General features: G+C 37.0%; 1 protein-coding gene across 4 annotated transcripts; it reads right to left on the bottom strand.

Annotated features, from left to right (window-relative positions):
- Positions 1 to 1,448: 1,448 nt before the first annotated feature.
- Positions 1,449 to 15,268, bottom strand: LOC309511357 (Fc receptor-like protein 5). 4 transcript variants are annotated; one of them, XR_014210584.1, is made up of 9 exons: positions 14,807 to 15,268; positions 14,029 to 14,064; positions 11,800 to 12,072; positions 11,599 to 11,727; positions 10,903 to 11,064; positions 10,537 to 10,818; positions 6,710 to 6,952; positions 2,916 to 6,615; positions 1,449 to 2,427 (listed from the first exon to the last, which is right to left on the bottom strand). XR_014210584.1 is itself a non-coding variant. In XM_082186551.1 (9 exons), the coding sequence occupies exons 3-9, from the start codon at positions 12,031 to 12,033 to the stop codon at positions 6,470 to 6,472; spliced, it is 1,110 nt and encodes a 369-aa protein (XP_082042677.1). In that variant the 5' UTR covers positions 12,034 to 12,072; positions 14,029 to 14,064; positions 14,807 to 15,268; the 3' UTR covers positions 1,449 to 6,469. The 4 variants fall into 4 exon arrangements, 3 of the variants coding, with proteins under 3 accessions (XP_082042677.1, XP_082042675.1, XP_082042676.1); XM_082186551.1 differs by having other exon boundaries at positions 1,449 to 6,615; positions 11,800 to 11,880; positions 11,967 to 12,072; XM_082186549.1 differs by having other exon boundaries at positions 1,449 to 6,615.
- Positions 15,269 to 22,278: the final 7,010 nt, after the last annotated feature.

Genomic DNA, 22,278 nt, shown 5'->3' with positions numbered 1-22,278 from the left:
GCAGCTAGAGGAGTGTAGTATTGGTGTTGGTGGTGTTTGAGGAGATTCCCCCCCTTCTGTGTAAAGCGATTTGAGTGCAGAGAAAAGCTCTATATAAATGCATCGAATTATTATTTATCATCTACAATAATATCAGGATTGTTGTTTTATTGATGTGGAATCTGACATTATTGAGTCACTCGTATTGCAAATTCTTTGATTTTCCTGTAATTTGTTTCTGTCTGACTCTAAAAATATGGACACTTACATAGTGAAACTTCGGCATGAGTCTTTTGATCAGGTGTTAAAACTTCATAAATTACAGCATTTAGCGAGTGGTGAGACCGACTGGATAATAACTAAAGTGAAAGTAACTTAACTGAAAACTTTCCATTTGTACAATAAAAAAGCTTAAAACTTTTACTAAACTGATTGAGGCGGCCAAATATGGACGGGATTCCGGTCAGAGAATCAAGGGTAGGAGAACAGATTCTTCACAAAGATGGATTTATTGAACAGTCTTTGCGTTGTCATCTAGATCAGTTATTCTTTGGCAATGATGTCTGTATTAATGGTCTAAAAGAACAATAAAGAAATATAATTACAATCATATTCTGAGAATCATATACACACTGGCATGATAGTCAAACGAATGCAATAAACAATGATTAAACACTCAAGTCTGCATCCTTAAAACAGCCTTATCAATGCAAATAATCATGATAAATTGTGCAATGATACATTATTAATGTAAACAACATTGGTGACACAGTTTAGAATACTGCCGATGCTAATACTATAGGGCGTTTCTCTCGCGGCAAATTACGGCCGCTACGGCGCTCAAAACTCGCCGATGGTAACCGCAGAACGATCGCGGGACATCAATAACATTCAATAAACATACATATGCAGATGTACTTACATCTTCCTGCGTGTCACACTATAATCAGTCCGTGTGGCCAACAACTTTGATTTCTAGGACAGGCTTTCGTACAATGATTTATAACTGAATAATTAAATGTATCATGATGTGCATGATATTAAAAACAACGCTGGGGAATCAGGAGGATTTTAATACATCTCTGCACACAGTGGTTTGATGCAATGCATCTAAGTGGGAATGAACTGATATAGTGAAAGACAGTGTGTATGCACATATGCATAAATTGTAAAATATTGTTTTAAAATATTTATGTTTAATATGTATGTTTAATATGGCCTTTGGAAGAGTGTTAGCTTCTCCTTAAGTGTCTTCATCATCATCTATAGACTTTTTCCTTTCCACTGTTGTTTTTGTCTGCATAATAGGGAATCTGCATTATTTTTTGTAAATCTGTTAGTATTGTGAAAAACTCAATAAATTAAACCACTTTTGCAAGAAACATTTTTTTTTGTATGTATTTTTGTATTAATTAAATATTTTGCCTATTTTTTACTATGTTCAGAAAATTATGTTTTTTTTAGATTAGATTAGATTAGATCAACCTTTATTTGTCTCACAAGTGAGAAATTTAAGCATTTACAGCAGAAAAGTAGATAGCATAAAGTAAAATAATAAGTGACATTAACATAATACTAACAATATCAAAATTCAAAATAAATTATGCAATACTAAAATAAAAAAGAATATATATTTACACCTAAACAAATGACCAAATATAAAAACAGTGCAAGTGAATATTTTAGCGATGCAAAGTGACATTGTGCATTGATTTCCACTCAGTCTCTGAGTTGTGGTTTCTGTTTAATGCTTAACAGTGCTAATTATAAAGTCTCACGGCCGCAGGAAGGAAAGATCTTCTGAATCTCTCCTTCACACAGCGTGGGTGTATCGGTCTGCCACTGAAGGAGCTGCTCAGTGATGTTAGTGTCCCATGAAGGGGGTGGGACAAGGTCTCCAACATGGATGAGAGCTTAGCTCCTTAGTCTCTTGAGCAGGAACAGTCTCTCCTGGCCCTTCTTATAAAGGTCCTTAACAGTGTCTGTACAGTCCAATTTATTGTTAACCTGGAAGCCAAGATACCTGTTGGAGTCCACAATCTCAATGTCCACCCCCTGAATATTCACAGGTACCGTGGAAGCATGCTTACTCCTCCTGCGGAAGTCCACCACCAGCTCTTAGTCTTTGCTGCATTGATAAGGAGGTGGTTTAGATTGCACCAGACCACAAAGTCCTGATTCAGTTTTCTGTACACTCTGTCATCCCCATCAAAGATGAGACCAACGACGGCAGAGTCATCAGAGAACTTCTGGAGGTAGCAGTCTGAGGTGTTGAAGGTGAAGTCTGCAGTGTAGAGGGTGAAAAGGAATGGTGCCAATACTGTTCCTTTAGGTACCCCCGTGCTGCAGACCACTGTGGTCTGTGGATCACGGACTGTGGTCTGCTGGTGAGGTAGTCCAGGATCCAGGCTGAGAGGTGAAGGTCTACTCCAGCGTCCCCCAGCTTGTCTCTCAGCAGTGCAGGCTGGATGGTGTTAAAGGCATTGGAGAAATCATAAAACATGTTCCTCAGAGAGCTTCCAGCTTTTTTCAGATGAGAGAGGGATCTGTGGAGAAGGTAGATGAGATTGTCATCCACTCCGATGCCAGGCCGGTAGGCAAACTGAAGCGGGTCCATCGACGGGTTCACCAGGGGATGAAGATATCCTAGAACAAGTCTTTCAAATGTTTTCATCAGATGAGACGTCAGAGCCACCGGTCTGTAGCTGTTCATGTCCTTGGGGTGTGGCGTCTTAGGCACAGGAACCAGACATGATGTTTTCTACAGCTGTGGTACTTGCCCCAGCCTCAAGCTCAGGTTGAACATGTACTGAAGAGTCTCACACAGCTGGTCAGCACAAGACCGAAGGAGCCTTGGACTGATTCCATCTGGTCCTGCTGCCTTCCTCATCTTCAGTCTCCTCAGCTCTCCTCTCACCTGGTTGACGGTAAGAGACAGTTTAGTAGTTGGGTGCTCAGGGCTGTGAGTAGCTTTAATCTGGGGGATGGGATATGGAGGAGTAGGTGTACTGGAGATGTAAAAGGGCTCTGAACCAAGTGTCAGCGATGGTAATGTGCTCGTAAGGACAGTCTGGACAATGGGAGGAGCAGATGCCTGGTCGAATCTATTAAAAAAGATATTCAGGTCATTCAGCCACTGATGGTCCACCTCAGGTTGAGGTGTGGTGACTTTATACCCAGAGATGGTATTCAGGCTCCTCCAGACACCTATGACATCATTATTTTGCAGCTGATCCTCCATTTTCCTCTTATAGCTGCATTTACCATCCCTGATCTTCTTCCTCAGCCCAGTCTGCAAAATGTTTAGCTCCTCTTTATTTCCTGACCTAAAAAAACAAACAATTAAATAATATATACAATGATATATGAATTAAGGGGATGTTTAAATATTTTACATCTTACTGCATCTCAGATTCAGAAACAAGAGATCTGAAATTCAGACTGTTGAGATCAGGGATCTTGTTCAGAAATAAACTTCAAAACATCTGTAATCCTCACTCTGATTATTGGAGATAATAATCCTGCTCTTCCCCACTGGAACAAGTCAACGATGGACGTCTTTACACACACACAGCATTACAACACATGATCATCTGAGCCCTCATATCACCAGAACATTACCAAACTATCAGGATTATGACCAAAAGTGCATTAAACTGTTCTAGAGCATTCCTCTATAAACTACATGCTTTTGTATCAAATTTAATATCTATTTTTATACTAAATTTGACACCAAGTTACACTGCACTTTATAATGTGAAAAATGCTGTACTGTATGTATATTTATAATAAATATTTATATTTTTAAGTGTTTTGTGCACAATTTTTTTTTCTATTTATGAAAAGAAAGCTGTAAATTATACAGCGACTGCAACTCTTGCTGGACAATGATTTGCATTATAAATGGGTTTACAGTATAATAGTATTATAGTCATATTTCTTTATTCATTTGTTTACATTTTAATTATTATTTGATTAAATAACAACAAAATAAATACAAATATTAAGAATAATAATTGCAATTAGATTAGATATTGGTTCTGCCTTTTATTAAATGAAATAATCCACACACAGTTTCATGGCCAGTGTAAAATATATATGTGTGGTAAATGATGTCCAGTCACTGACAGGAGAGGGAAGATGCTCGTTCCAGACATTCATGATCATATACACCACATCCAATCATATATACACACTTTTTTTTATATATTATGTATAATTATGGCATTGCACAATGTACATAAAACTGAAGCGTAATAAACCCCAGCTGTAACAAACACAGCACTTTAACTGATGTTGAACGTGTGTAAGCTTTAGTTATAAGAGGAAGCGTGTGGTTTCAGTGACTCTGCACTGATCTGAGACCTGTAGTTTGATCAACAACATTACGAGCGACAGACACAATGGAGAACGTCATGTTCTGCAAGCACTGTTTCTGCATTCAGATATCAAATACAGACATTAAAGAATACATGAAAATAACATTTCAGTAATCACACTGGTAACTTCTATAACAAAGTAAAATCTCCAGAGAAGTCATTCAACTTATTTGATATTTAGAAGGAAAAAACATTGGTTAATACCTTAATTATAATCACTTATTACATATACATTGAAGCAGCAGTGGAATCCAATCCACCCCCTTCAATGCACACACTATAAGGTTGCTAGTAGTGGTTGTATGATGTATGTATATGATTTGGTAATAGGGGAGAGCTACACTTGTCAACTTTAGACTGTCTTCCTGAATTCTTTAGACATGTTTAAAAATGATTGGTAGATCAGGGGATGCCTGGTAAGATGTAAGGTACTCTGCTCGGCTCGTAGTTTCTCATACATGATACAATCTACAACCATATGAACATAATCGATTCCACGATTTCTCCCAACGGAGAAAAAAAGAAAACCACTGAAACTGATCTTCTCCAACAGCAAAGATTCCACTGTGTACACCCAGCAAATTTCTAGTTGATGGTGCCTTGATGCAAAATAAACCTCATGCAGTGTGAAAAGAAACATACACCAGTGGTCAGATTTTGTTTTATTCATTTTTAATGTAGAACGAGACTTAACACATAACACATTCGAAATTTAATTAGAGGTTGGTTCTTGCTAAGCATCAATATTGCCATTACTCATATTACACATTAAATTCATATTTACATTCAGAAACCACTAGTAGGCAACATTTTCACACACCAGTCAGAACCAAAAAAACAATCACATGTGAAGTCATTGGCTTTGGATAGAAAAAAATGCATGTTCAGGAATTGATTAAAATGTGAGAGATTCTTTTTATCTGCATATGCTAACTGTAATAATGTATGTAATGACATAGGTCATAGTTATTTTGATCAGATTGTACAAGTAACACACTGCAAGAATTAACAACAAACAGCTCTCAAAATTTTTTTTTCAGCATTAGTTCTTTATTTTTAAAGGGGTGGTTGATTATGATTTAACTTTTCTAACTTTAGTTAGTGTGTAATGTTGCTGTTTGAGCGTAAACAACATCTGCGAAGTTACAATGCTCAAAGTTCAAAGCAAAGGGAGATATTTGCTTTTAAAGAAATCGCTTTTTAAGGACTACAACAAACGGCTGGTAGAGACTACACCACATTCCTCCCGGGTTAGTGACATCACCAACCCTAGAATTTACATAACCCCGCCCCCGGAACACGATTTATAGATTATCATGACAGAATATGCTAATTAAAGACTAGAAGATAGATAACTCCACATCAGCTTCATAAATTCATCAACTAACCATTCAGAAACGTCCTGTTGCTTCTACATGTTGTCACTTCTTCTTGAGTCTCTCCATCATTGTCTGACTCCGGTTTGAACATAAAAGGCTAAAAGTTTTAGAAATTTTCAGTGCATGTGTGTGTGAGTGCAAGCTCTTTAAGCTCCGCCCCCTGTGCCGGGAGCAGCAGCTCATTTGCATTTAAAGCAACAGACACAAAACGGTGCGTTTTTGCTCACCCTCAAAAAGTGACAATTTTAACATGCGATATAAAAATATCTGTGAGGTATTTTGAGCTAAAACTTCACACACACACTCTGGGGACATCAGAGACTTATTTCACATCTTGTGAAAAGGGCATTACCACCCCTTTAAATAAGAAACATGAAAAGTTAAACATGATGGGTTTAGGTTTTTTTTTTTTTTTTTTTACAGTAAGCACGCTCTGCCCAAGATTGTGAATGAGATATTGAGTGATTCCAGGAAGCATGGAAGTTTTCTTGGTTTAAAATCAGATAGAAGTTTCTTCTTCTTCAACAGATATAACTGTTAAATACACACAAAATATTTGTCTTTTTGTTCATCTTTCACTGTATTGGTTTCTCAACAAAGGTATGCTAAAGGACAGATTCAAATGAATTGATTTGTATTGTCACAATACCTCCAGATAGCAAGCAAAAGACAGCTGTCACAATTGGCCAATTAAATATGGGTAGCCTAATGTTGATTATGATTTCTAATAAATCACTCAGGTGTTTTTCCTCTCATTTTGCAGCATTTGTAAATCAGCACGACTGTCACTATCAGATATGGACAAGCTGCCAGTGCAGAACTGAGTATGTGGAGGACAGAGATCTGAGAGTCTGAATGAGACCCTGAAGAATGAGACCCTGAAAAAGAGACACACAAACACTTTATCATGCACTATATCTGAACGAGGGCATATGAAGAAATAAATCAGCTCACAGTTTCATTGACTCTCACCTCTGACTGAGATCCAGCTCTTGGGAGACTCTCCTGTCTCTGGGTGTTTGCAGGAGTATAAACCCTCATGTGACTTTGAGATAGTAGGGATGATCATCTCTGTAGTTTGACTCTGGATGAGTGATCCATCTTTATAGAAATCAGCTCTGAGTTTTGGTGGGCTTATATATGGATAAAAACAGCGTAGAGTCAGATTATCTCCTTCAGTCACAGGATGAACAGGACTCTCCAGAATCACACCAACTACAGAAACACACGAGACATGCAATGTTTGCAAATAGTCAGAAGAGCCAGGGGCGTCATGCAAGCCAAAATTCTGGGGGGACACAATCTGAGACGTTGCAATTGTTTTCTGACGGGTGATATGGATCATGTTAGGAGGGGTCAGGGGGTTTCTGCCCCTGAAAATGTTTAAATTCTGGCTGCTAAACATACCATTTCAATGCAGTTTGGGAGGGACAGAAATACCTTAACGGAGCTAGCAGCAACCCTCCTCTATCTGAGGACTAAGTTAAATGTAAAAGACAGGTTGATGAAAGAACTGTAAGCTCAAATTCAAAAGCTTTTGAAGTCTACTTCATTAAAGCATTTTTACACACACACTTACTGTACACTTAGGCCTACTACACATGATTTTAAAAACAGTACCATTGCAGTTTTTATGTTATGATTTTAAATTGGTATGTAACCTAAGAACAATCTTACATTAAAGGTACATAAAGGTGCTGAGGTCTGACTTTGTGGTGCTCTGAAATTAAGTTATTTTAATATTAATATGTATATTAATGTATATTAATGTATTTAATGTATATTAATATTAATCTGTATAACAACTATGCTGTAGCTTTCGAACGGGTAGCCTATCTTTTTTCACTGCATTCGAATTAGCTGCCTGATCCGTGAAGAACCGTGAATTACAGTCTATGGGAGAAACATCAAGTCGATGCCTTGATAACGTTAGGTTGGATTTTGCAGTTATACAACAAATTTAACACCCTCGTTTCTATGAAACTGAAAACAATTGAACCAGCTGGAGACTTTGACACAAGACAAAACAGAACAGATGTTTCAAAACCGATCAGATAACGTTACTATGGCTTTGTATGGCAGTAACGTTAGCCAACTAGTTTACGGTTAGACTAGGCTAGCTATCGATAACGTTACACTGACACAACTTAAGTTAATGCTCTGAATTCGCAGCTAATATCAAATCCATAACTTTTTGATCAAGTTAAAATTTCCAGGTCAACCACAAATAATCCCACTACCTTTTAATATCATCCGATAACTAATTCAATGCTGATTTGTTGCTTTGCCCACTTACCACTTCAAGACCATCTGTAAAACATTGCCAGCTCAACGTGCGAGACGAGTGAGTAGCTTGAACATACACAGCAAAGATTCTAGAGCGCTACGCGCGTAGCGTATTGATACACAGACACCATATTAGGAAAAAGGGCTGATGCTGACCGATTTATTACACATCCAGAAGAATACATTTGAGTCGTTATAGGCTCTGGTATATTATGGAGCATAATAGGATAAGGTTCTGACAAAAAAATTATCAGGGAGGAAAAATCTGAGGGGGCACGTGCCCCACTTTGAATGGGCATGACACCACTGAGAAGAGCTGATTGCGTTGGGAAGCTTTCACTGTTTTGTGAAACACTCAACTGTATTTCCTCATATATTTATTGGACCAAACGGTTACATCGTCTTCTAAAGTAAAGCACTTGGGTGTTATGTTTGATAGCAATCTTTCTTTTGATAATCCCATTGTCAGTGTTAACAGTATTTTTTTCACCTAGAAATGTTGCCAAACTATTACATATACTGTCTAATGGTGAAAAACGAATTAATTCGTTCATGATCTCAATACTAGATTATGATAATGCTTTGTTGGATAGATGTCACGTAGGCTCTAGGAGCTTCCTTACTAAATCCTAGAAATATGATCACATCAGCACCATTTTAACATCTCTAAATTTGATTTAGACTAAAATTGAATTAGACTGAATGATAATTTTTTCGATACCAATTTTATGAAATCTAAAAAACTTTGGTTTATTTTTTCAATGTTTATATTTTACAGACTCGAAGACTCATATAGACCACTGGGGGTGGAGTATATGCTTTGCGCTCAAGTGCACGCAGAAAGCTTACCGCAAAGCACTGGCAAAAGTAGCCTTGAATGTGTCAGGAAAAAATAGCAAAGAGACATTTTAACTGTTTAATAATAATAATAATGTTTATTAATAAAGTAGTGAGTGGTGGCTGCAAAGATGAAGTTGACATTGCTGACTCGTCATCTCCACAGTATAGTGAACGTGTGCATGCCCATAGAGAGAAATGCACCTTTCATTTGGATTACATAATCAGAGAGTATTTGTTTTCGATTCAGATTGGTTAATTTAAAAGTAGCCATTTCAAGCTTTCTATATGCCTATGTCTCATGTCTGTGAGGCAAGTAGCCTATTCGGTTCATTTGTGACACGCTCCAGTTCTTCTTGTAGTCGAAGACAGAGCAACTTTGTGCTCTCAGTTTATTCTTTTCACTGTCAAGTGCTTCATTTGTTGTGTTGTTTGTCTTGGCAGCAGTTATCTTGTCGGAAATATTTCACCTCGCGCTGTTGGCATCGAGTCTAGTGAAATGTAGCCACACTTTTGATCTTTTCCACATCTATATCAATGGGGGTTGGGACGCTTACACGGTGTCCTAACCAGTCGCGATACGATAAGATTCCAGCGACAAATTCTAGACAAAAAGCGTCTGTCCACACTGGACTGAAGATGCATCAAAATCAATCAAAATCAATCAAATCCCAAAGCCAATCAGAAAAGCGTGTTGGCGGCGTCTCGCGGCAAGTGCACGGCACCAGAGAGTGATCTTGACGGCACTGGCAAGAAAATAGATAAGTAGGCCTAGGCTACATAATCAAATTCACAAATATTACACCATTTAAACTATATTAAAAATACATAGGCTGAGTTAGTAAAACAATCTTTGTCAAAAAATACACTTGTTTGTTCACAGTTTGAACGTTCCTGTTTCCATTTGTTTCATTTCAAGATCTGAGGTGAATTATCCATTGTTGCTTTTAAAGCTACAAAGCTGGAGCACTAAATGATATTCAAAGTCACATTGCATGCTTTTAACATTAAATAAAGCACATAAACAGTAGCCTACCTGAAATTATCATTGCCACACTTTGTCTATGTTGTTCCAATCGCGATGTTGCAGAAAAATAGAAACCGTTTCTAAAATAGAATCGTCGCGTGACGCCGTCGCGGCTGGATAGGACAAACACTATTAAAATGGAAAAGATACCTTTTATCGCGTGTCGTGGCGTTGCGTCGCGTGTAGTTAGGACATGGTGTTACACACTACAGTCTCATGTGTCTGAGCGTAACCGCCATAAAATAGTGTTTTTCCTTGATGCCTGGTTCTGGCCACAGGCAATCAATGCTGCATGCTTATGGGCTCACTGCCCCTTAGGTATTGAAATTTGGCACTGAATGACAAGACATTTTTTGATACTCGATGGTATTGAGGCAATTTGGTCAGTGCCTAAAAAGTATCGAGCTCTAATATTGACTGTATAGCAACATTTATTATTATAATAGATTTACAGTGTAATCGTAATATTACGTCAATACACACACACACACACACACACACACAGTTATTTTTACATATAGGCCTAGTTATTTTAGACAAAACTTCAAAAAGGTTGAAGATCCCTGATCTAATGCTTCCTGCACCAATCTGCGTATGCATTGTTTGTAACATACCAGTGAAATGAATAAATATGGAAATAAAGACTCACTGTGTACAGTGATATTAACATGCTGATATGTCTCTCCAGATTCAGACTGACACCAGTAAACTCCAGTGTCTGATGGGACAGTGGCTCTGATTGTACATGTAGATCCTGTTTGTGATCCCCAGCGTAATGATGAACAATCTTCCAGCCGTCCGCTGTCTGTGTATCTTCTCACTGTCCACCCATCAGAGTTACTCTGGTCCTCACAGCTCAGAGAGAGAGAGACATATGTGAAGTGTTGAGTTCTGCTGGGACGGATGATCAGAGACACTGGAGGAGAAACACCTGACAAGACAATTACAGCTATCATTTGGAAGTGTTTACATTTGAGCTTCAAAACTCTCTTTTTCAAAAATGACAAATACTCACCAGTGACCCACAGTGGTTGTGTGTTGCTGTAAACGGCTGTTTTATCTCTCTCTGCTCTGCACACATAAACTCCTGTGTGTTTTAGATCAGCAGAACTGACCGTGTATTTTCCTCCAGCTCCTCTGCTGCTGTCTGAGAGGAGCTCATAATGATTCCCGATCCCTGTATATGAAGTCAGAATGTTAGGATGTCATCTTAAAGGCACCAGATCTCTGGCACTATTAGCCAATTGCAAGAGTTTGGGGTAGAATGTTATTGATGTAATCCTTAGTCAGGTTGATTCAGTCATATTGACTTGAATAAACCCAGTTATACCATGGTCGGGGTGAATACTCGATTCTGATTGGCTGCAGGGTGTCCGTTAAAAAGTGATAGAGGACACCTAGTAAAGGAGTTCTGGTGAAACTGACTGTTTACCGTTCGAGATTAAGAAATAAATGTGCTGTGAATAACCATAGCAACAGCCAGTCAAAGTATCCGTTTACAATTTATCGTATCAAAACAAAACTGAAGGGTTCTACGAGCTGAGCGGACTATAAATATCTCCAAAACCAAGTTATTGTTTGTAAAAACTTTAGATTTGATAAAAACTTTATAAATATATATAAATCCATTAATACCTGACAATGGACACCTCGTCGGCCATTAACCCTTACTTAATTTAGATGTTATCAGATGAAGCACATTATAACTGACCTGGGCCAGTTACAGTGTACCAGCTGAATGTCCAGCCTGTAGAGGAGCCGTTAACCTCACAGATCAGAGTCACTGGATCTCCTTCAGTCAACCACTTCTGAGGAGAAACACTTAAAACTGCTCTGGGAACTGAAATAGAGTCATCACTCATTAATAACATGTTAAACTTGTGTGTGTTTATGAAGAGATGATCAAACTCACCTGATACTGTAAGTGTAACTTCATCACTGATGTTTGATCTGCGTGATCCTTCAGTCTCTGTCCCATTACAGGAGTATTTACCTGCGTCAGACTCAGTAACAGAACTGAATGTGTGTTCCTGTCGTTCACTGAAAACACTGGTTGAACCGTCTTTATACCAGTTGTACCTCCAGCTAGTGACTCCTTCATCATATATGTCACATCTGAGAGTGACTGAGTCTCCTCTGAATACATGATGATCAGGGTTAATGGTCACGTTGGGTTTTGGTCTTTCTGTAAACCAATAACAATTCACAGTGAAAACAATGTGCTTTTTTAATGTATAAACATGGTTTCTTGATTGCAACATATACTTGCTGAATCAGGTTAGACTTTAGTGTTGTTCTCCATACCTACATGGGTCATTCCAGAATTGCGGGACATTTCAAGTATAGAAAGAAAACAAAAAATATGTTTTTCTTTTTCTGTTAAATCTTTTTATTTTCATAGAAGGCATTTTAAATTCAACATTTTAAATATTTGCTGATCTTAAACTTGTAAGTTTTAAAATATTAATGCTGAACATCAATTTACTAACTGAACATCAATGTAAAAATCTGTCAACTCTGTTACAGACCAAATAGGTTGATTTATATGGGTTGATAACAGAGTTGACGACAACAGAGTTGACATTTTCCACCATTTTTTGCTTTATCTCAAAATGCTAACCTCAAACCAGATACCACATGGCATGTCTAAAATCATAATTTTATGGGTTTTCACCATATTATCGTTTTTTAAAAAGTGAATGAGAGATTCACTGCAATATCACAATAATAGATTTGACAAATAATTAATCTACTATTGGTGTATACTAAACATGTTGTACAAATGAATGAGAGAAGAATAATGAAATACTTCACGCTTTCCAGAGTTTCCCACCAGAGGAAGTGACATCCCTTGGTGCAAGTCACATGCTTTTTCTACAAATGCTTTGGAGGGTTTTTTTTTTTTTTTTTATAACAGAGGTAACAGAGTTGACCAGAATGTAGGGACAGACACAAAATCTATTTATTTATTAATTAAATTACAAATAATACAGAAAATATATATTCTATGCAATTGTTTATATAACTTAAAAGATTAAACACAAAAAAATATTTGAAAATTAGATTTAATTGTTTCATGATAATTCAAGTTGAATATATGAATCAGGAGGCGGAGACAGTCAATAATAGGTGCAGTGGGAGTCATTTAGTTCATATTTCCCCATTAAATTGTATTCCTAAATATACATAAAGCATTATTTTTAGTGATAGTGTAATATCATTTGTGTTATTATTCAAAATTGATTCAAAAAAGTTTTTAATTATTTAAATAAAAGAAGGTTTATCTGGGAGACTCGAAATGTACCCCCAATTCTAGAATGACTCACATGTATACAGCAGTTTTTGTTAAAAATGTTGATGTTAGATAAACTAGAATACTATAGTTTCTGACCAGTAGGTGTTGCTGTCACCAAACCAATGAGGACTAAATCAACTTTTTTTTAGGGCTGTCAAAAGATTAATCGATTAATCGCATCCAAAATAAAAGTTTGTGTTTACATAATAGATGTGTGTGTACTGTGTATAATTATTTTGTATATATCAATATACACACAGACTTGTATATATTTAAGAAAAATGTGTAATTTATATATAAAAAAATTATATTTATATATAATATAAATTATATATATACAGTATATGTATGCAAATATTTCTTAAATATATAGATGCATGTGTGTGTATTTATATATACAAAATAATTATACACAGTACACACACATATATTATGTAAACACAAACTTTTATTTTGGATGCGATTAATCGATTAATCTTTTGACAGCCCTACTTTTTTTTATAAAGTGTTACAGAGATGCCTGCATTATGACTTATAGCTTTTTAATGACACGTCAACTTTGTTAGGCTGTAAATGGCGGCCATGAAAATCGACAGTGGTTGTGAAAAACAGTTCACAATTCACACATTAGACTTCAGAAACAGAAATCATCTGTTCTGTCTCAAGACTCCAGCAATATACAGTACAGTAGACAATATTTGTGAATAATAGATTGACAATGTTATAAAAGGCAATGTTGTTAGATAGACAATAAGGTGTATTTAGTCCTATAAATGTAACACTAATATTTTTCAGCTGGCTTGAAACACTTAGTGTTGATGAAATGTATAAATCAAATATAATCACCTTCAGTGTGTCCAGAGTGGATGTTTGAAATCAGCACTAAAAACACAAAGAGAAAAACTTTTTTCGACAAAGATCTTTTTCAGACGTATTATAACAGTAGCCTATATGCTTGTGAAACACCATTATAAGCTCAAATAATCTTATTTTTCGTGAGGCTTGTCTACTTTGTCCGTCTGTTTGAGTGCAGATGATGAATTTATTTGATAGATTTTGCTATGCAGAGAAAACTGTTTAGGGAACTTCAAGCCAACACTCTGATCGCAAACAGAGGAATGAAAATAAACTGCCTCTGTGTCTCATTCACATCAAATGCAAACACTTAATGCAATAAAACGGCTTATCTTACACTTATTGAATTAAACCTAAATTGCAAATCTGTTGATAAATATACTGCAATATTGCAAAATTATATATAAAACTGTGATAAATATACACTGTTTTAACCAATGTATAAGCAAATGAATGTTGACATCACTGCCCAGATAAATGTATTACTGTCAACCAAAGGACCAAACTGAAAGTAAATAAATTAAATAAAACACTGAAAAGATGTAACAAAATTCAACATAAAAAATAAATAAAAAAAAATGGTTGCATTGTGTCTAAATAACATCAGTCCATTTATGTGGACTGATGTTATGTGGACTGATGTTATGTGATGTTATGTGGACACAGGTAATCCAGTGTCTTAGTGAAGTTTCATGTTGGATAAAGCTGTCTGTCACATTAAATATAATGTAAAATTCACTGACATACAGAGAAAAAAAACAATACTCACAGAGCAGAAGAGGAAGTTGCCTGAGCTCCATACCGACTGAATAATGACAGATGGTTGAAGACACAGACTGTTAAAACCTTTAGACACCAAAAGAGTTTCTACTGATGTTCTTTCATGTAATAATGATACTGGCTTTAATAACAAATCCATGTAATTAAAAATAAAAGCAGAAAGTAGTGAAAACTGCTTGGTTAAACCACCCCACGAGTATTGCATAATCTGCGGCAACAGAAGTAAAAGTAAAAAGTTGCCCAATTCTGCTGTGTGCCAAAAAAAAAAAAAAAAACTCACAAAATGATATGATCACACTTCTTTTTCCTTAGGTTTCTATAGAGGAATTGAGAGGAATGATATGTCTTTGTTTTTAAATATGCTTATATATATTAATTACCTTAACCTGATAAAAAATACATTTTACATAATGTTAAAATAACCTGCGTAATATTTGAATGGTTGTTGCATTACTATTTTTACACTTCTATCGTTTATCACTATCACATTTGAATCTGTTACCACACCACTTACAGCATGAACTTCTTGGAGGTTATGACATCCAAAAAGTAAAACAAAAAAAAAAACATTCATGATTTTAACATTACTGAGGTGTGAAGCAGAGCACGAGTGCTAATGAGAGACAGATCTCAGGTCTCACAGAAATAAAGAAGACATTTCATTCTACCGAACTACTGCAAGTGCTGAATTACTCACTCACACAGGTCCGTTTATTTGACATATTAAACTTGTGAGGTAACGCAGTGCAGTTTCACTTGGTCTACACTAAACAGCATGAGTGTGTTGAAAGTTCTAATGTTATTGTGTTAGTTTGTCTGTATGAGACTAGCAGTAAGCTATAGATCAACATTAGAATAACATACTGATCATATTCTAACATTTCATCATTTGTTGAGCTATATAGCATTGATTAGTTTTATGTACATTTTGCTCACCTGTCTAATAAAGTATAACGCGGATATTACTTCATTGACAGGCGACATTGACCAGGTCGTTGTGATGGCCATGACAGGGTCTTCAATCCACACTTTGATTGGCATGGCTGTGTGGATTGGAGCATTGTCCTGCGGGATAAAAACAATCCTTCGAGTTGGGGACATTATCAGAACATAAGCATTGTCAGAGATAGACGAAAGTCTTGCGGGTTTGGAATGACATGAGGGTGAGTAAATTATGACATAATTTTCATTTTTGGGTGAACTAACCCTTTAACTGTATGGTTCTCCTCTTCTAGGCCTCTCACAGAGCATGTGCGAAAGGTCAATAACCTGAATGAAAACAGGAAGCAGTTTTGCTCTTGAGTAAACAGCAAATACACATCCATATACTGTGCCTATAACTGTGCTAATGTCCAGTCAAATGGATACAGCCAGTGCTTATAAATAAGGCAAGCATCACTGTAACTATTGCTCATACTTAGGGATTTCAATAATATATTAGTATTAAACTTTGGCCCACGTCGGACATGAATGATATCTCAAATAATTCAGCTTGTTAAGGGAAGATGTACTAATATTGTACTAATCTATTAGACTTACACACTGCACCTGATGGACGATAAAGCAGGCACAAAATATGCCAAAGATTACAAGTCATATTTACAGACCAGAACATCATAGAGACTAGCAATCACATAGAAACCCCTAGAAATAACCAAGAACACCATATCAAGCACTGAAAACCACTCAAACACCACATAGAAATTCCCTAACATAATTTATAACCTCAAGTACTACTCACTTTATTCATAAGATCTAAACTAATGGTTACTGTGGATGTTTACACCAGCAACTGTGACAATATGTACTTAGTAAAATGTGAAGGATTCATCAAAATATCATAATCTATACAGAGAGAAGCATCATGTTGGGTGTGTTCGTCACGTACTCATCTGCTTTCAGACATCACGCCTCCAACGCAGTGTGAAGCGGTGACACATGCCCTATTGGACTGCTTTTCTTAGCGGAAGAGGTGGTTAAAATTAAACTGTATAAGCACTCGAGATGAAAGCAGAGATGAAAGTGCATGAGGAGCTGCTAAGGAAGAGGAAGGAAAGCTCACTGACAGAACACTGTGTGCTGATTATTAATCACTGATGGTGTAGCATTTACTTGATCACATCAACAAGCAACCATTACTGTTGCATAACATTTTGTTGAAAGGGGCCAATATTCTCAATATTCCAAATTCTCATCAAAGTCTCACCAAGTTTATAAGTTTTAAACTATTTTTGTGTTGATTCAGAAATAATAACTACAATAGGCTCTATGCACGATCGCTTCCACGTTTTGTCTCAGCCCGCCCAGTTACATCCGGTGCTGCGTCGGAAGCCGTTTTTGCATTAGGTGGAGATAATGGCAAATTACACTCGCTGTTTACAAGAACTTCCAGCGGTTAACGTGAATGATGTTAACAATATTGTGAGGCAGTTAACTGTCACACATAAGAGTAAGAAAGAGAAGTTCTTTAAATTATATATTTCGAGCTACATCGGCAACTTTGAGGGTGAGTATTCGATAGCGATTCTAGGATTTTCATTTTAGGGGGGCTCAGCCCCCAATGAGGGTATGATCACAAAAGTTAGTTTATGGTCTAATGCTCATTATTAACTAGTTTCATTCATTCATCCAGTAACATGCATATGACAGGGTTTTATAATCACTGAGGTCCCGAATTTGGGGTATTTAGGGGGTTCGAAAATGTGTATTTCTCTGATCTACATATGTGCATTTTAAGATGTTTTGAAGGCCAAAAAAATGGGATAACAATAGCTTTAAAACCATGTGCGGGCAGCTGTTTTTTTTCTCACCTCATCAGCATCACACTCTTTTTCTCTGTTTTTCTCTTGCTCTGTCTTTTCCCCTCCTAAAGCTGAGCTTTGACTGATATAGGCTTTTCATTTTTGTCTGTCAGTGAAGAAAGTAAACATAGGGTCAACTGATAGGTTGATTTATGAATCATTTTCTCAGACAAAGCTACCAGGAAAGCTAGGTAACTAAGTTTATTAAATTCATTCACAATATGTACACATTCATTATTGATCTAGTGTCACAGTGTCTGGTTTATGTTCCTTGGGTCACCACTAGATGTCCTCCTTCCCCACGGTGTCCATCACACTCTTGAACTACATTCCCCATGATCCTTGTCTTTTCATTGCACTCAGCTGTCCCTTATGTTACGGTCTCGGACCTGTTAGCTCCTCCTCTTCTGCGGTTTGCCTGTTTGTTGCGTCTTCCCAAATAGGTGAGTGGTCCAAGGCCGCATTAATGCACGGGCTTACCTGGGCTGAAGCCCAGGGGCCTCCCAAGTTCAGGGGCCTCCCATGTTCAGGTTCATGATGAGCTGAAAAGGTCATATTTTTTTTAACTTGTCAGATTTTGTCGCTGTATGTCGCTAGTCGCTTGTGGGCGTTGGTAGTGCTGTCGCTCTAATGTTATTGTTATGGTGCGTTCACACCAAACGCGAATAGAGCGTCTGGCGCGAGTGATTTCAATGTCAATGCAAAGACGCGTTTACGCGCGTCTAGATGTCCCGCGGCGCGAATGAGGCGGCCACATCTATACAAAACACCATCACAAGTGATATTATACAAATATATAATTTTAATTTGACTAGGAATTAGGCTCAAAAGAAACAGTATGCTGTTGGGAGAGTGTTTTTATATTACCACACAGCAGTGTTCAGGGATTAAATCATTTACTAGATTAACGATCGATCAATCTACAAATTAAACTCACTCATACTGTCATAAATTACTAAAACGTCATCCGAATTTGACAAATAATAAATTGTCTTGTCCCTAATAGTCAACATAATGCAGGGGAAACTGTAAAATGAACTGCAGCAGTGCTAAACTTGCATCATAAAACTACAACACTCGAACTATAAATGTATGAATTAAACTCACTGAGACTGTCGACAGTTTCTTTTCCATGCATTATTTTATTATATCCATGTTTGTGGTTTGTTACAGTCAAATCATATAAAACAGTGAAATCGCCCTTGAACTCTTCTGTCTTGCCTGCACTGCACTCGAGACGGTGACGGGAGCTGAGCTCCACTGAAAGGCTTCTTTCCTATTGGTTGTCGCTCGCGAAAATCGCTTCTCATTTGCATAAAGTTGAAATTTAGTTGCTGTGTGTGGTTGTTAAATAAAGTGTCTTGTGTTTATGTGCTCAGTGATATGTTAATAACAATATTAAAATTAAAAACAATATTAAAAAACTCACTGTTGTAGGTCTCGAAAGAAACTAATGCATTTTGTGATGTACCTAGATAGGCTTTTACACTTTTTTTAAACGAGACTATAAATCGAGGGGATGGGGGGCCTACAAAACCTCTCAGCCCCGGGGCCTAACATTAGGTTAAGGCGGCTCTGTGAGCGGAGCACAGGTGTGGCGTGTTGTGGGTGATTGCTCCAGGACCGCGTGTGCTTGTTTCCAGTATCCTGGGTGTTAAAAGCTCTCCAGACCTGGTTGAAGGAGGCCGCCGTTTCTCCTTCTCTCCTGCACCGTTTTGCTGATTTTGTTTCCTTTTGCAGGACACTTCATATACCCTGATTGCATACGTTTTCGTTTCTTAAGTTTAACACTTACACTGACTTTATTTACTTTACGTTGCTCATTCTTTATCTTTAATAAATATATTTTTGAAATCAACTAATCCGCGTGGTCTCCCCTTTCTGTTGTATAGCCCGGCACAGGCTGTATGTAACACTTATCACTGATCATTACACTCAGCCTGTTCCCCATTAGCATTGTCATTTCCCTGTGTATATAACCCTGTCTGTTTTAGTATGTGTCAAGGAGTCCTTGTTTTATGTCACAGCACTTCTGAAGTTTGTATCTGCCCTGTTCATGTTTATTTCTTGTGTTTTGGATTGCCTTACCGGATATTTGACCCTTGCCTGGACTAGTTGTGAGTACGGATTACCCAATAAATACTGCTCTTGGAACTTACCTTTACCCTGTGTGTGTATCGTGACATCTAGGCCTAATACATGGCCGTAGACAGGGCTTTATAATCAAAGAGGTCATACATTTGAGGTTGTTATGGGGTTAAACGTTTTTATTTCTCTGATATGTGCATTTCAAGACATTTGAAGGCCAAAAAAGGATAAGAAATAGATTTAAAACCTGCTCTCTCCTCATCTCCATCACTCTTTTTCTCTCAGTGTCCTGATCTTGCCCTGTCTCTTCCCCTCCTAAAGCTGAACTTTTTAAATTTACTGAAGGCTACAAATTGTATTATATTAATTCTCAACATGTACACATGCATTATTAATCTTGTGCCTATAATAAAAGCTTTGTTAATGTTTCTTGTCCCCTCACAATGACATAATTACACGTTATACAGGCCTATTTTCAGCTCAAAATGGCGAAATTGCACCCCTAAAAAGGGGCTAGCCTCGCCCATGGTGAGTATTCTCTCATATGGGTCGAAATCCGACTATAGCGAATCAGTTTCTAAAATCGTTGTGTCCGTTTCTGAGAAAATTAATTTTAAAGTTTTGCCGCTACACTTCGCTATAGAACGCGCTATGCGGAAGTAAAGACGCCGGCTGAGATCCTACCGGAAATACGTCAGCAGCGTTCGTGCATAGAGCCTACTATACAGAATGAAGTGTACATTTTATTTGCTACAACTAATGTTTAGCTATTAATATTAATACACAATTGTTATTACCATATACTCAATCTGCTGTAAACAAAGAAGGTTTCAGGAACATCAGCTTAAAATCAGCCAATCACAGCGATGTGTATGTACAGTAGGCACTGCCTCCTCTTACAGGACTTTTCAGTATTTCACCATTACAGTTTCATTTTAATCTGACCTTTAAAAAATGAAAAAGTATGCACATATCTGTCACAGTTATGTTCAGTTTGCATTAGTATGGACTTTTAGTTTGTATTCCCTAGTTTTCTGTCTTCCTTTGTTCACTTTCCCACTCCTCCTTTGTTTCCATGGTCACCATCATTATGATTTTTTTTGGTTCAGCTGTGTTTAATTAATTAGCCTTGTTTGGATGTGTACTTCATTTCCTCCTTTTCCTCAGATCAGTGTCCAGTGTTTATTTTGTGAACCCTTATGTTGTGTTTTAACTTTCTTCATTTGCCTGTCTTCAGTCTGTGCTACAGCCTTGTGACAATATCTTTTGCATTTTATAATAATAAATTATACTCAGCACTACAATACAAGAAGAAAATTTAACTGTATGTCAGCCCCAACAGGTGTGGCTCTTATGACACCATTTATTGTGTGATAAGGAAGTGATGCTGAATTATTTTTCGATGCTTCATTTCGTCTCTATTGGTTCACACCTACAGTACAGGCCAAAAGTTTGGACACATTACTATTTTTTATGTTTTTGAAAGAAGTTTCTTCTGCTCATCAAGCCTGCATTAATTGATCAAAAATACAGAAAAAAGTGTAATATTGTGATATATTATTACAATTTAAAATAATTGATTTTCAATTTATTATACTTTAAATTATAATTTATTTCTGTGATGCAAAGCTGAATTTTCAGGATCACTGCTGTCTGCAGTGTGTAGGACAAGAGCAGAATAAGAGGAAGAGCTGTGAGTTTCAGTAGTACAAGATAAACATGTATACGAGAACACTGAGCAGAACTGGATTTGATACTTGAAATGGCAGCAGTACAATAACAGATGATTTCATCTAATAATGTTTGAGGCTCAGCTGATGTTCCTCCAGATGTTCCTGAAGATGAACAGACTCTGTTCAGAGTCGAGCTGAAGGACAGAATCAGTCTGAACTGACCCACATGACCCACAGATATGAGATCGCCTGGTTTCATCAGTATTCTCAACAACTAACCCACTAATATCTGCAGAAACCAGCAATACAGCCGGAAGAAAACTTCTAGTTACGCACAATCTCAACAGAAGTCGTCTGAGAGTCGCTGCAGATTTAGAGATCACTGCAGTCACGCGAGTTATTACTGGAGGAACAGAGTCAGACTCAGGACTTTATTTCTCATTTATCTTCACAACTTCTTCAATGTTCAATTATTTTACTTTTGCTAAATATATTTCAATCACTAGAACATCACTCATAAAAATATGTTATATGCCAATAGATGAACCATTTTTGATTCCTTAAAGAACCTTTCAGTGATCAGATCTTATTTTCTTAGTGTGAAGAACATTTTTATAATCTAAAGAACCTTTTTCCACTATAATGAACCTTTTGTGGACCGTAACGATTTGATGGATCATAAAGAACCTTTATCTTCATCTTTGAGCTCCAGACACGAGTTATTCCTCAGATCATGTGTTGTTGAGGAGAGGTTTAATACTATAATATTCTTTAGTCTTAATGAACTTCTCTTCGTGTTTGATAAAGTGATCACATGTGTAAAATATATCTTCAGATTATCTGACAGAGAAATATAACTCTGTCCCAGAGCCGCCAGAAGAAGTGGAGATCACAGGCGA

The sequence above is a fragment of the Leuciscus leuciscus genome (genome assembly GCF_965113295.1).
Source record: "Leuciscus leuciscus genome assembly, chromosome: 12".
Lineage (NCBI taxonomy): Eukaryota > Metazoa > Chordata > Actinopteri > Cypriniformes > Leuciscidae > Leuciscus > Leuciscus leuciscus.
The sequence above is the reverse complement of the archived record's forward strand: the minus strand, read 5'-3'. Positions and strand labels throughout refer to the sequence as shown.